The sequence below is a fragment of the Talpa europaea genome (assembly GCF_964194135.1).
Source record: "Talpa europaea genome assembly, chromosome: 2".
Lineage (NCBI taxonomy): Eukaryota > Metazoa > Chordata > Mammalia > Eulipotyphla > Talpidae > Talpa > Talpa europaea.
In genome coordinates this window covers 63,713,249-63,728,205 of record NC_140068.1, presented here as the reverse complement: position 1 = coordinate 63,728,205, position 14,957 = coordinate 63,713,249, and the positions used below count along the sequence as shown (strand labels likewise).

The following is a 14,957-nucleotide window of genomic DNA, read 5'->3' as shown; positions in this document are numbered from 1 at the left end:
CATTTTGTATTCCCATTAACAATGAATGAGAGTTATTTGCCTATTTTTAATTAGCATTTTTTTCTTTTCATTGTTAGTTTCACTGGGTACAAGTGCCTTATCAATCTGATTGCTGTCCTCCTTAAATTCTCTGGACCTTAATGTCATATCTGCATCTCACTTGGCCATATGGGCAGAGCATTGTGCCATGCCATGTGGGTGAGACACTCCTCAGGTACATCTGCAAAGTAAGACACTTTCCTGGCTCTTCCTCCATGGACAGTGTCTTTGGCTGGGACATAGCAGAGGCTTAATACATTCTCAGTGTACCTTTTATTAGTTCTCCCCTCTCCCAGACTTAAATCATTTCAGCATCCCAGGTCCCCAGACTATCAGCAAACTGAGAAAATGCAGTTTGATTAATATCTATCCCCAGTGGTTGTGGTCTTTTTTTTTTTTAAGTAAAATTTGACTAAGCAATTCTATTTTTTTTTTATTTTCCACTAAAATGAAACAGAAAAGACTCTTCACTCACATAAAAATGAAAAAATACAACACAGAGACTCACACACGATACCATTATAGAGTTGAACATAAAAGCTAAGATTAAAAATCCACTAAGTGTTGTGTTTTGGGGCTTGGTGTAGGAGTAAGGATGATGAAGAAATAATTCTGATTCTCCTTTGAGCAGTTTTTAATTTCTGTCTCTTAATCTCAACCAGAAAGCAGTCAGTGGGTGCAGCTATTTGTCCTCTCCTCCACTTCATCTTTCCTTTCCCTGATCTTCTTTGAAGAACCAAGGGTTAGGAGGCCAGAAATAACAGAAGAGGAATAGTCTTCTGCCCGCTTTCCCCTTCAGATTATCTTTTGGGCCTGCTTTTTCCCACTCTCCCATCTTCATCTGATAGAAACACTTTCACCCTTGTCTCTGTCATAGTTCACCGTGATTTAGGCCAGAGGTGTGTGTGTGTGGGTGGGGTGGGGATGGGGATGGGGGTGTGTGAGAGGGTTTACCAGAGACAGAGTGGGGAGCAGAATAGGCAGATCTAATGAAATACACTCCCCAAGGTGAGCAGCAGGTGAGACAGGAGAGATATGCTGCGCTGTGTGGGTTGCTCCACGGCCTGGCAGGGGCTCGAACTCATGTTACAGTGGCTGATGATAGCTTGATAGTGTTGAGACTTAACCCCTGTGCCACCAGGGAGGCCCCAACATCTGGATTTTTGAAAAGAAAACTTGCAAAGTATATGATTACAAATGCAAATTAATGGTTCAAATTCTCCCTGTTTCTATGCTAACCAGACCCAGCTAATCAGGTCATCTTCACTGAACGTGAGCAAAAACCGCATCTGAGTGACTGGATGAAATATAATTTATCTCTCATTCACACCTAAATTCAGAAAAAAAAAATCAATAAAAAACTTAAGCGTTCTAGAAGGGTTTGGACAAGAGGAGGTGCTTTTAGCCACTATTCCCAGTTACTAAAACCCAAAACCAATAACCAATGCCAACCAGCAACCCTTTTACATCCATTCCTTACATATATATATATATATATATATATATATATAGGATAATGAAGATAAATGATAGAAGAGGATAAAAAAAGTTTACACTTTACAAGAAAAGTACAAGTTAAAAAATGAAAAAGTCATCGGAAGCGACAGTGCGAATGCCATTGGAAAAGAACCAATGCAGGAGAGGTGCAGAACACTGCAGAACGGCTCTGACCCACACTACTGACTTCGGGAGGCTCCACCTCCAGAAACAATCTCACTGGGCCTCACCTGCCGGCTTACGCGGGCCGCAGCCCGTCTCCCGCAGGCGCGCTACTGACTGGCTCACCCGGGTCAGCGGGTCTGGTCGCCTTCCCCGCCCCCGAATCGCGAGCTCCGACTGGTGCGCTTCCCGGGACCGCCCCTTGCACCCGACCAATGTGGAGAGCACCTCGGGGCTCCGCCTCCCCTGCGGGCCGTGTGCTGCAGCGCAGCCTGCGAACCCCGGCGGCGAGCGGGGATGGCGGCTGTAGCTGCGGCTGCGGGCCGGCTGCTGGGGCTCGGCGGGGCCCGCGCGGAGGGGCGCTGGCGGCGGCTGCACGGCGCGGGGCTGCGGGCCGCCTTCCTGCAGCCGGTCTCGGGCGGCCGGGGTGCGGCGCAGAGGCGTCTGGTGGCTCACTTCACTTTCCAGCCGGATCCGGAGCCCCAAGAATACGGTGAGCGGGGGCCGCCTCGTCCTCTTCCGCTGCAGCCCAGACACCCCGGCCGCGGGGCTCTCGAGGAGCGCTGCCTCGCCTGTGGGCGCTGGGGCCGAGGGTGGGGCGCAGGCTGAATTTGCATCTCCTCGCAATCCCTACCCCGCTCCCCGGGTCTTCCCTGTCTTAGGGAGTGGCTTAGAGACTGTGATCTCCTCCGGGTTGCATTTTTGTGGGTGTTCAGTCCCCGAGGGGCCGCCCCAAGTCACCTTCCAGATGGGTGAGAGGGCGCAAGGCTGTTTGGAAGGGCCTGAGACGGGAGGGTGGTGCCTAGGGCAGCCGCCTTTTCTCGGTTCTCTCTTTCTGCTTTTCCTGGCCTTCGGCGTTGTCCCAGCTTGCCCCGGCTGGGGCACTAACTACAGGCAGCGATATTTAAAAGAAAGAGTCCTCTTCCTCTCCCCTTTACCCCCCATTGGCAGGTAAGAAGCATCGGAGGGAACAGTAACAATTGATTTTCCCAAGGTCACAGAACAGATTCTTCTAGAGGAGGGAGAGTCCAGATTTCTCTCTGAGCCTAGTGGGGAGCTGGGCTGCCGCTTCGCCAGTGAGAGGTAATCAATGAAGGTGACAGGAGAAACTCATCTAATGCTTCCACGGTGAGGAAGGGCGTGCAGCAAAGTCCTCACAGAATGAGTTACATCACTTTTACCATGTCTTCTGAAAGCTTTGTGTAACCTATGAAAGATCCAGGGCCTGTCATTGGAACATCAGAAACAATAAGAAAACAATTACCTTTTCTTTTTTGTATACTAAATTCTTAAAGACAGAGCACATGCATTTGGAAATATGTCTTGTGAAAAATAAGAATGAACATTTATTGAGAGTTTACCAGGGCAGGCGGTGTATGGGGAAATTTACTTTCGTCTTATTTGATAATTAGAACAACCTTAAGGGATAGGTGGTGTTTTTATGGATAAATCACACAATTATAAGGACAAAACACATTGAAAGTAGGATTAGGTTTGTGTAAGAGAGAAGATATATTTCTTTTCAACCTTCAAAAAAAGAGGTTGCTAGTGTTTTTATTCTCGTTTTTGTTACTTTAACTGAGTTCTTGAGATAGTTTGTCCAGGGTTACCCAGGTAAGTTAGCGGTAGTCAGCTTTAGAATCTAATGATTCAGACTCTAGGGCTTTCATTCTAAACTGATAACTAACATGCATGTAGAAATTATTTACTATGAGTGTTCCAGTTTTGTGAAACATTCAGTAGGTGCTGTAAAGAGGAAGAGCAATTTTTTTTTTCTTTCCAACAAGATGAACTTCTCAAGCAAAGAAACTGCAACCCATTACTTGAGAAATATAACACAGGCGTCCTTTAACCTTCTGCAACTGTGAAATTGCTAAAATCTGAGTCAAGTGATAATCACTTCTTTATATGTATTCTTATATAAGTAATAAAAACACATTGCAAATAATTTGGATAACAGAAGTGAAATAAAGTAATCATACCACCCACTACTACTGTAAATATTGCTATTATTTTGGACTGTATCCTGCCAGTTATTTCTTTCCTTTCAAGGTATTTTCCACAATAATAATTTTATGCAAATGCAATCTTCATTACTTAATCAGAAACATTTTGCCATATTGTGATGTAGTTTTTATAAACTTCATTAAAAGAATACATGTTATTTGAAGTAGAAACACTTGAATTCAGTGATTAAAATATTGGATCTGGGATCAGTTTATCTGAGTTGACCCTGGGCTCTGAGTTGACCCTGCTACCAATGACTTTGGACTCATCAGTTACCGTGGGTAAGACTCAGTTTCTACATAAGGAATTAATACTTAGCAAGGTTGTTTTGAGGGCTAAAAAAAAGATAATGTATATAGTGTATTTCATCCAGTCTTGATTAATAAGAAGCACTCAATAAATGGAAAATTTTAATAGTTACCATTATGCTTTTGTTGTTACAGATAGAATCATTTCATGTATCTTTTATGTATCTGAGATTATTTCTTTAGGAGTAATTCCCAGGTATATGTACTTTTTAAGAAACATTTATTGGGCCTTTCCTGGTGGCGCAGCTGTTGAGCACTGGGTTGCGAAGCTGCCTGCAGTGCAGGTTTGATCCCTGGCCCACATGGCTGACAAACCTCTCCTGCCGTGCCTGCTGCCTGTTCTTTTCCCCGCTCTGGCTCTGGTGAATTTTCTCACCCTCCCGCGCTTCTGGCTGTACCCAGTGCTTGTAAAATAAATAAATAAATCTTAAAAAAATAAAACATTTATTTATGTATAGAAGAACTGGGGTGTAGTCCAGAGAGGTGCAGGGGGTGAGAAGATTCACCAGAGACAAGTGGGGAGCAGAACAGGTGGATCCACTGAAATGCACTACTGAGGGGAGCAGTGGGCGATACAAGAGAGCTCTGCTGCACCATTGGGGTCAGCACCCTGGCAGGAGATTGAACTCAGATGGCAGGGGTGATAGGGTGATAGTGTTGAGGCTTTACCCCTACTCCATGAGAGAGGCCCCCCCAAACCCCAGTATATGGTTTTTGACTTGAAGATATGAAATGGATTTTTAATGTATAGTTGGGTATCTTGCTAGAATCACAGATATTGTGATTTTGTACAAATACACAGAATCATCCATAGGTATCTGCAGGGGATTGGTTGTAGCGTCTCCTAAGATGGCAAAATCTGAGGGTGCTAAATCTTTCCATATGTGGTGGTATAATATTTGCATATGTCCTCTGCACATCCTCCTATACCCTTTAAATCATCTGTATATCACCTGTGGCTGATAATCTTTTTTGATCACACCTTAGATTCCTAGAAACTTCCATAGCCAGGCTCAGTCCAAGATTATTGATCATCCCTACCCCCACCTCTGGTGTCTGTCCTTGTGAGACTGTCCATCTAAACTTTTCTACTCTAAGATTCTATCATTATGGTAGATATCAGTCTATAATCCTCACAGTAATCTTGTGAGAGAGTATTAGCTCATTTTACAAATGAGAAAATGGAGACTCAGATATGTTAATGGGCTGCCCAAATCTGGCAAGTAGTGGGCCAGAATTTGTCTAACTCTATAACCTCCTGCACTTTTGTATTATTGTTTTGTGTATTAAAAGTTTTAATGAAGATATTAATATCTTGCCTTTCATATGCATTACAAATCATTTTCATTTGATTATTTTGACACATGGAATGTACCAGTTAAATAAAGTAGTGGTCAGGGTTGACCCAGTAATGGTGATATTTAAGCTGCACAGTAAAGAATGACAAAGGAATTGTTACAAGACAGGCAGGGGGGCCCAGAACCCCCAAACCTGCTTGCTCTAAATAGGTTCTTCCATCCATCACATCAAGACAAAATAAATAGACCTTTAATGGAAAGTAACTTTACTACAATTTGTGTGCAATACAGAAAAAACAAAGAATATAGGTTCCAAATCAAGCACCCAAAGTTATCCATCCCCTCATGGGTAAAAGTTCACCCAAACAGGATTGGCCCAAAGCAAGGCCCAAGAGACTGCCACAAGTCTAAAGCACCTTCTGGCAGGAACCCATAGAAAAGGGTCAGAAGCAGTCAAACAAGTCTGGAAGGAAAAGAACAAAATCAAAATCAAGATAAAAGCTGCAATTGTTAATCTCACCATGGGTCACTCACCCACATTCCTTTCACCCAGTCCAGGACCAAGAAGCAAGCACAGCTTCCTTATATGTCTCTCTGCTCCGTGTGCCTCCTCCAGGTCTTCTTCTTGCTCTCCATCCTGCTTCCATCTTTCCCCAACTCCTCTCCAGTTTCTTCTCCCTGCTCAGCTCCACCTTCCCTTGGGTGAAGCAGGGAACCTGGAACCTCCCCTTTTCCTGGGGACTACCCTGTCACAGAATCATCTATACCAGGGAGATATCATCTATACCAGTTGTTTTCCAGTGAGAAATAAGGATGAATAAGGGTAAAGGGTCTGAGGTGGGGTGAGCTTGCACTGTAGGGCCATTGTAGTTGGGGTGTTCTGAGGAGGGGAGATAGGTAGCTCTCTCAACATCAAAGGTAGATTGAAAAAGTTCATTTTTGTGGGAGGAAGGTCTTTCCAGTATTAGGGTGTTTAGACACAGGACAACATGAGTAAAGAGAGCTTAGAAAGCATGGAGTTTATATGGGGTAGAAGTAGTAAGTTTGTTTTAAAGAAAAAGAGGAGGGGTAGGAAATAAGTTTGGAGTGGTAAATGGAGCCTTGAAAGTCAGCATGAAGGTTTCAAGAAAGAAAAGAAAAGCTTGAGTATCTAATATCCGCTGTGCTGTGCTGGGTGCATTCCATTCAGGTTCAGAGTTTGTTCTGTGCTTGTGGAGCACAGTGGGTGGCTTTTAAGGCAAGAAAGTAAGTGATAAGCTTATGTTGTAGTTGTAGTCCTGGGAAAGTTTATAGAATGGATTAATGAAGAGCAAGTAAGGAGGCAGAGAGATCTGTCAGGAATACTGTACTTGTCTATATGAGAGAATATAATTGTTTTAATTTGGAGAGTGTCAGTGGAAATGGTGGTATATTTTGGAGAATTGATGAGATTTCACACTGTTTTGTCACAGGTGGCTAAGGAGTAGGGGTATCACACGTCCTCAGACATTTTCTATTTGGGAGGTCAAGAGGATCTAGAGTGGTGGTCTCCCTGAGGCAAATGAGAAATCCTGGGGGAGAAGCATATTTTTTTCCAGAAAAGATAGCTTTCTGAAAGTTGATTTGGGGTGGCTTATAAACTAGAGAAATTTCTTACAGTTCAAGATCAAGACACAGGCATATTTGGTGTCTGGTGAGCCCCCCTCCTTTGTTCATTGATACCCATCTTCTCTCTGTGTGCTCATACAGAGGAATGGGCAAGAGAGCCCCTGAGGTCTCCTTCATAATCCCACTGATGTCACCCAAAGGCCCCACCTCCAAGTACCATCTTATGGGGGATTAGGTTTCAACATACGAATTCTGGAGAGACACAAACATTCAGTCTATAGTATTGGAAGTGTTGGCAGAACCTAGCACTGTGAGGCAAGTAGCTGAATCTAATCTGGCACCAAGACAGCTGTGTCAAGGTTCAGAACACTTGACACTAGATAATTCTCTCCATGTCTCTTTTATTCATCTTAATCAGAATTGTGCCAAATATGTCTTTCTCTTCTCTCTTCCTACTCTGTTTCTGACTCACTTTAGCCCTGCTCATCCAAACCTTTCCATGGTTGCCCACAGAATGATAACAATGATGACAGCAAATATTTTTATCAGTGCTTACTGTTATTTTTATCAGTGCTTACTGATAAATAGTGTCTGCCAGACACTATTCTGAATCCTTTATATGGACTCATTCATTCAGTCCTTATATGACTATGTGGTGATAGCAATTTTATTACTTACACTTTATGGATGAAGAACTGAGATGCAGATTAATCTACATTTTCACCTTAAACTATCACCATATCACACCACTTGTAAGAAGGGGAGCCAGGCTCCATTTTTAAATCATCCAACTCAGTCTGGCTTGTAACAACTCTCCTATGATTCTCTAGCATTATTCACATATGCTTCAATTTCTTCACAAAACATTTTGCTTCCTCTTAATCCTACTTCAAGGCTGGCTTTCCCCCCAAGTATGCTGCTTCACTTTTCCCCAAATATGCTGCTGCTTTTGCATCTCATTTGAGCAGACTACTGTCCTTCTCTCTCATTGTAATTTAACAACCTCATTTCTAATCTGCTACCTGGGTACTTGTTTCATAGTTTTCTTCCTTATTCCTTTTCAGCTATCATTGTGGAAGTCTGTAATATTCTAGAGGCAGCATTGCAAAGCATTTAAGAGCTGCGTTTTTTTTTAAGATTTTTTTTAAATTTTTATTTATTTATACAAGCACTGGGCACAGGCAGAACAGTCAGAAGCGTGGGAGAGTGAGAGAACCCACCAGAGCCAGAGTGGAGAGCAGAGCAGGCAGACTGACGAAGTACACTGCTGAGGGGAGCAGTGGGCGGCAGAAGACTTCTGCGCGCCATGTGGGACCCTCACCTAGCGGCTGGGGATCGAACTGGAGCTGCAGTGGCTGCGGGCAGCTTTGCAGCCCAGCGCTCAACCGCTGCGCCACTGAGGAGGCCCAAGAGCTGGGGTTTTTGGATCAAACATAACTGAATTTTTTTTAAAAGATCTATTTATTTATTTAATTTATGCATAGAAGAACTGGGGTGCAGGCCAAGCTTGCCTTACATCAGTGTGTTTGCTCCCTTCATTATACTGTGTTGTTTCAAGAACAGCATATCCAGTCCTCACCCTACCCCTGATTTCAGGTGATGTGTAATTGTGTGGGTTTGTTTATTCATTCATTCTCATCATTTCCTCCTTGATGCCAAAGTGTGCTAGCTTTGGGCTAAGGAGATGGACCTGACCTTAAAGAATTTGAAGTCTGGTGGGGGAGATGGACAAAAATTAACAAGCATATCCATATTTAAATCTATCCCAAGCTCAATAAATATCCACGAGGAATGTCCAAGTTCCAGGAAAGAATAATAGAGACCTGGCAAGGCTCCTAAGAAAAGGCAATATTTAACCAAATTCTGAGAGTTCATAAAGGAGTATTTGAGGAACTGTGAATCATTGGCAAGCACCAGGTTCGGTGGAACTGAGAGAGGTGATGAGTTTGGGACAGTGGTGCAAAATGGCTGAGGTGGGCAGGGATGAGCTCACACAGCCTTGTGGACTTGCTGAGAAGTACAGGGCTTTATGCTAAGTGCACTCACAGAGCTTTGAAGACTTTGAACAGAGAAGTAAACATATAGTTTTCCTCATTATAGAGGCCCCGATGAATAATTTAGAGGGGTGAAAGAGGAGGCAGTACTGTGGACTGAGTGTATGTGCCCCACCCTCACTGGCCCCTTGGGGAAGCCCTAGTGTACCCAGTGTGATGATATTTGGAGGTGGGGTTATTGGGTGGTAATTACATCATGAAGACTGAATCTTCATGAATGGGATTAGTGCCTTTATGAGAACAGACACAAGAAAAATTCTCTCTCTTCACCCTATGAGGATACATCAAGAAGAGGTCTTCTGCAAACTAGTAAGAGTGTCCTCACCAGGACCTCACCTTCACCTTGAATTTCCAACCTTCAGAATGGTGAGAAATAAATTTCTGTTGATTAAATCACCCAATTTTCGGTGATTTGTTATAGCATCATGAACCATCTAAGACAGATGGTTAGGAGGCGGTTTCCTCCAACAGGAAAGAAATGACGAATTTTGGAAATAGGACCTGCTAATGTTATATTTTAAGCTATATTTTGGAAATGTATTTGGAAATAGGAGTTGATGGACTGGATGTGCAATGAATAAAGAAAGACGAAGGATACGTCCTTGGTTTCTGTCATGGATAGTGCTGTTTGCTAACGTTGTAAAAACTGGTTTTGGGAGCAGATATTATGAGTTCACTTTTGTGCTTATTAGGTTAGAAAAGCCCAAATACCCAAGTAGAGGACTGATGACTGTTGTGTAAAAATACCAGGAGCTTAGAGGAGATTCCCATTTGGGAATCACCAGCATGTTAAGAAAGGTTGAGAAACCATGCAGAGATGGAGTAGAAAAAGAGCAAGCAGAAGAAAGGGAAGCACTGTAGCTTGTCAGGCCATGACAGAAATTTCCGGGGTCCCTAAGGGTGAACCCAGGGATCTGAGCCACAGTTTCTCCCAATTTAAGGATCTTTTTGTATCTCCCTATTTTGGCCTCATGTGGCTCCCTTGCCCCCTGCCTTAAATACTATTTCCTTTCTTCCCATTCATGGATTTGCAGTATACACTGGCACCTTTGAGACATTTGTTTTTATAGCATCTTCATTTATATTTTAATGTAAAATATTCTGCCCCCAGATTCTCCCTGAAGCTTACTTTATGGGATAAAGAATCTGGTACATCCTTTAATAGGGATCGGAGTTGGGTAGAGGTATTTACTGGCATATAAGAAGGGATTCCTGGAGAAAAGGATATCTGGTGGGATGGAAGTTCTTGTTGGGGGAAAATAAGTAGTTTCTTGGGTATCCACCCATTTTATAACACTGAAAGCATTGTTCATCATGCTTCAACAGACATACAACGATCATGTGCATGTTAGGCACTGTGCTAAATGCTGAGATTTCTAAGGGAAACATAACAAGGAAATGCTATTAATACACAGGCTTCCAGCAAGTACCAGGCAGCTCAGAGGAGGGCCGGTGCCATTTTCTGAAAGTAGACCCTAATTTTCCACATCATAGCTGCATGTTTTTATTTGTTTGGGGTCTAACTACAAATTTGTGGGAGTTCGGATGATGGGCTTCAGTGCATGGGGATCTTGGGTCCCTCTGAGAAAGGACTTGGCAGTTGTGCCATTCATCGGCACACAGCAAGTTTATTGAGAACAAGGAAAGAGAGATGCCTGCATAGACACAGGCTGGCAGTCTTCAAGAATATGGCATGCATTTTGCCAGGGCGAGGGGTGTTCTTTTATAATGTTTTTTGATGGAATGATTGTGGAAGTTATCATCACCTAGGAGGTCAGATTGGGTTGGTTTTCTAAGATTGATAATCCTCTCTACCTCCACTTCTGGCTGATAATCTTTTCTACCCCACCTTAGATTCCTGGAATCTTTCATAACTGCTTTAGTTAAGATTTATTAATTGTCCCTATCCCAAACTCTGGTGTTTGTCCTTGTGAGACCTTCCATCTTAGATTTTTCTACTCCAAGTTTCCATCCCACTTGCTGTTAACAGGTCTTGATCTTGACCTTATTTATTTCTGAAGATTGCTCCTTGGGCATCCATATGTTCTCCCAACCCCGTACTGTTTTCTCAGATGCCCTATCTCTGTGGAAGTCTTTTCTCCCTTCAGTGCCACTGCATATTGACTGTTTAGAATAACTGAATTTTCCAAAAGACCACATTACAGTATCACCTTTCTCTTGCCTCCCTTCTCCTACAATCTGTTTTACAGTTGTGAAATTGGTATAGATATTTTTTTCATTCTCTTTAAGTGGTTGATTAACAGTTTGCTTTGCATATTTTATCTTTACTTGAAGACATAGCTTCATGTGTTGTTCATTGATTTTTTGCTTGACATAGTATATTTCATTATAACATTTTATAAGTTTCAGATGTGTATCATTGAAAACTAACATGTTTGTATACCACATTGCATTCCCCAGTAAACCTTCAACTCTTTCACTATACATTTCACCCCTCCTTTTACCTGATTTGCCAACCACCACCCCCTCATTCAATAAATATTTGTTGAGCACTGCATGTCAGCATTGTTGTAAGTGATGAACATAAAGGTCTGATCAAAGGCAGATAAAAAACCCTATGCTGGGAACCTTTTTCATGAAGATGGTATCTCTAGAAAAGAAGGAAGCCCTTGCCCCTGCCCGAGCCCATGCCAAAGCCAAAGCTTTGAGGAAAGCAGCGCTACAAAGCCACAAAAGGAAGATCCCTACCCACCTTCTATGTGCCCCAACAATGTGACTCTGAAGGTAAACCAGATATCCTTGGAAGAGTACCCCTGGCAGAAACAAGCTTAACTCTTACTAAGTCCTCCTGATCACAGAGTCAGCAGTGAAGAAGACAACAATACACTTGTGTTCATTTTGGATGTCAAAGCTAACTGGTACCAGATCAACCAGGCTCTGAAGAAGCTCTGTGATGCTGACATGGCCAAGGCCAACACTCTGGCCAGCCCTGACGGAGAGAAGAAGGCATATGTTTCTGGCTCCTGACTATGATACTTTGGATGTTGCTGACAAAATTGGGATCACCTAGATTGAATCCAGCAGGCTAATTCTAAATATGATTTTTTTCACCATTAAAAAAAAGACCATATGGAGCTTATGTTCTGTTTGTGTCCCTTAACTTCTGCTGACATGCTATTTTGTTTTTGCAGTAATGATGATGACCCAATTATTCATGATGTTCTATAGAAGAATTTGAGTGAGTGGTGCTGTTCCAACCATAAAGCCCCATTTTACCAATGGGTACCCATTAGCTTGCTTCTTGACTTGGAAATTGCCCTAATATGTATATTTTATGTTTGTTTTAACTTTTTATCTTGGAAGATTTGTCAGTTTCCTTTTGAAATTTAGCAGTTTTTATTACTACTGGTAATTTTATATTGTGGCATCTGTAGCTGATAATTTTTTAGTGTTCATCAATCACCCTTTCCCTGCTTTTTATACAGGTGTGCTTATAAGGGAACATAGGCAGGTCTTATCAATGGTCTTTGGTGTAACCTACAGGAGAATAAGTAATTTTAAGGAAACTATATATCTGAAATGATCTTACCTTTGAATAACTTTTGAGTTCTTCCTGGCCCATCCACAAAGTGTACTATACTGTAACTTTAAAAGGAATCAAAAGTAGATGTTCTATTATAAATTGTCATTTAAAACTTAAAAGCTAGTTAATCCAAAATCTTAAAATTTGAAAAAAAGTATTTAGGAGTGAACATTTCTGTGCTTACATGTAAATATAACTTTTAAATACTTTTACTTTTAAATACTGCTAAAATACCATTTTAAATACTTTTAAAAACTTTTAAATACTGTTATTTGTAAAAGGAAATAATACAAGATGGTAATTTTTTTGTGGTTATCAAACAATACTTTCCAGATTTTGTATGATTTTATATTATTAAAGCTTTTGCTTTCTTCCTACTGAAAACTCACTGAGCTGCAATATGATGAGATGAAGATGGCATCTCAGTATTAATTTGACTTGAAATTACAGCTTTAATATTTATATACTTTCATTCATCCTAGGTTCTTAACTATGAAAATCCTAGTAGACAAATAAAAATATTTCTTAGAAATATATGAAGTGGGAAAAGTATGAATGCCATGATGGTTTGGGAAAAAAGTTTTTTCCAAACCATTATCTTCTGATGCTAGGTACCAGAAACACTTTAAAGAATTTTTATAGAATGGAGACTTTTAGGAAAGTAGTTATTAAATGACATTTCCTTTGCATGAAGAAAGACAAATTATAAAGTAATCATGGACATGTGATTTTGTATTCTTTGACATGGGTGATATAACGATACACTCTTGAATAAATTCCTATTATCTCTACCAGAAATAAGAGTAGAGAAACTGGCCTTTATGTTGAGCACAGAGGATAACACAACATGGCTGATGGGTCATTGCCAAACCTAAAGCCAGGTTGTTCCACAGTGCTGAAGTGGTCAGAGAGATGGCTGGGGCAGAGCGGACAGAGATTCGAAAGTCCTGTGCCCGGAGATAATGGAAGATGCAAACTGTCATAGGTCAGAGCTTGCTATGGAAGAAGGCCAAGCTTTGGGTCTTCAGGAAAGAAGGGGTGACCGGTTTGACTTTGGGCTAGAGGATTGAAGGCAACAATTGTAGCTATTGTGACCTATCTTGGGAATTAGACTTTGGCTTTGGGGACTCTCCAGGCTGACAGTGTTCGGCTAAGAGCAGGTGGTGAAGTGTTTGATATCAGTATGGCTTTAGGTTGAGGTTTATCTAATAGTGCATAGAAAAAGTAGTGAAGACTGGGCTAGTGGATGAGAAGATTCAGGCAGAAGCCTTTCTATGCTCTGAATCGTGCTTTTGGAGAGGAGTTGACCTAAAGCCTGGGATGCCTGTGGGCAATAAGCAGCAACAGTGCTTAAATCGAAGCTCTAAAGTCACGATGTTTCTGAATTCTAACATTTGGAATTTTATCAAATAAAGCTTTATACCATTCAGAATAATGCCAAGGTCAAGATGGACATGGGCAGAGTCCAGAATTTAATAATTAATAGCTGACATTTAGTTAGCATTTACTGCATAAGTACTTTATATGTAATGTTCCATTTAACCCTCCCAATAACTTATGGAGGGAGAGAGGTTGGCTTGCAGATTCTACCCGAGCAGTAAGACAGTAGAAAGGCACAATACTGATGTGTTTCAGCACCAGTTGTACTATTCTCCACACACAAGCATTTCTGGGTACTGTTGTTTATCTTTAACTTTCCTCGTTGTTTTATGGCCCATGACCATTTGCTCTTACTGGCATATTTAACACATGCCACCGGTCATGTGCATTTATTACAGATTATGTTCCTAACCTCCATCCAGGGTATTTTGCCAAACCACTCTCACACTGACTGATTCCCTTTTCCAACTTTCCATAACTTTTATTTTCTCCACACAACTGGTCACTCGATATATTCCGTCTTCTTTTTTTTGTACTTATTTTAAAATTGCTTAAAATATGCATAAATTGCACTTCATCAACAAGCGTTTTGAAGTCTGCATTGCTTTTGTATATTCCACAGAGCCAGCATCATTACAAATAATTCAATAAATTCAGAGTACGTTCTATACCTTCCTTGCTACCTTGATTTAATAAAGTTGTAGCTACCTGTTAAGAAATTGCATAATTTTAATATGTTTTACAATGCATGGAATGTTACTTTTTTTTCCTTCCATTTTTCGCAGGGCAAACTCAGAAAATGAATCTTTTCCAGGCAGTAACAAGTGCCTTGGACAACTCATTGGCCAGAGATCCCACCGCAGGTAAACTCCTTTGTGCTTGATTATTGTAGCCATGTTAATTCAGAATTGAAGATTTGTTGGAAATATTTGTCTGGGGCTCAGTGGATAGCATTATATCTATCTGAATTCTTTAAAAGACCCAATCAAATGCTGAAGGTCAAATAATCGAATTTTGATATTCACGAATTATTCATCACCCCATTATGAGTTAGTTCTTACATCTAACATCATTAACTTTT

The 14,957-nt window shown here is 41.4% G+C and overlaps 1 protein-coding gene across 1 annotated transcript in view; it reads left to right on the top strand.

Moving 5' to 3' along the window:
• Window positions 1-1,995: 1,995 nt before the first annotated feature.
• The window catches only part of BCKDHB (branched chain keto acid dehydrogenase E1 subunit beta), a gene marked incomplete at its 5' end in the record, with an annotated part of 180,772 nt that continues 167,810 nt past the window's right edge, over window positions 1,996-14,957 (top strand). The window contains 2 exons of the mRNA XM_084228864.1: window positions 1,996-2,191; window positions 14,662-14,739. Coding sequence (XP_084084990.1) covers window positions 1,996-2,191; window positions 14,662-14,739 — 274 coding nt within the window. The remainder of the gene's footprint in view (window positions 2,192-14,661; window positions 14,740-14,957) is intronic.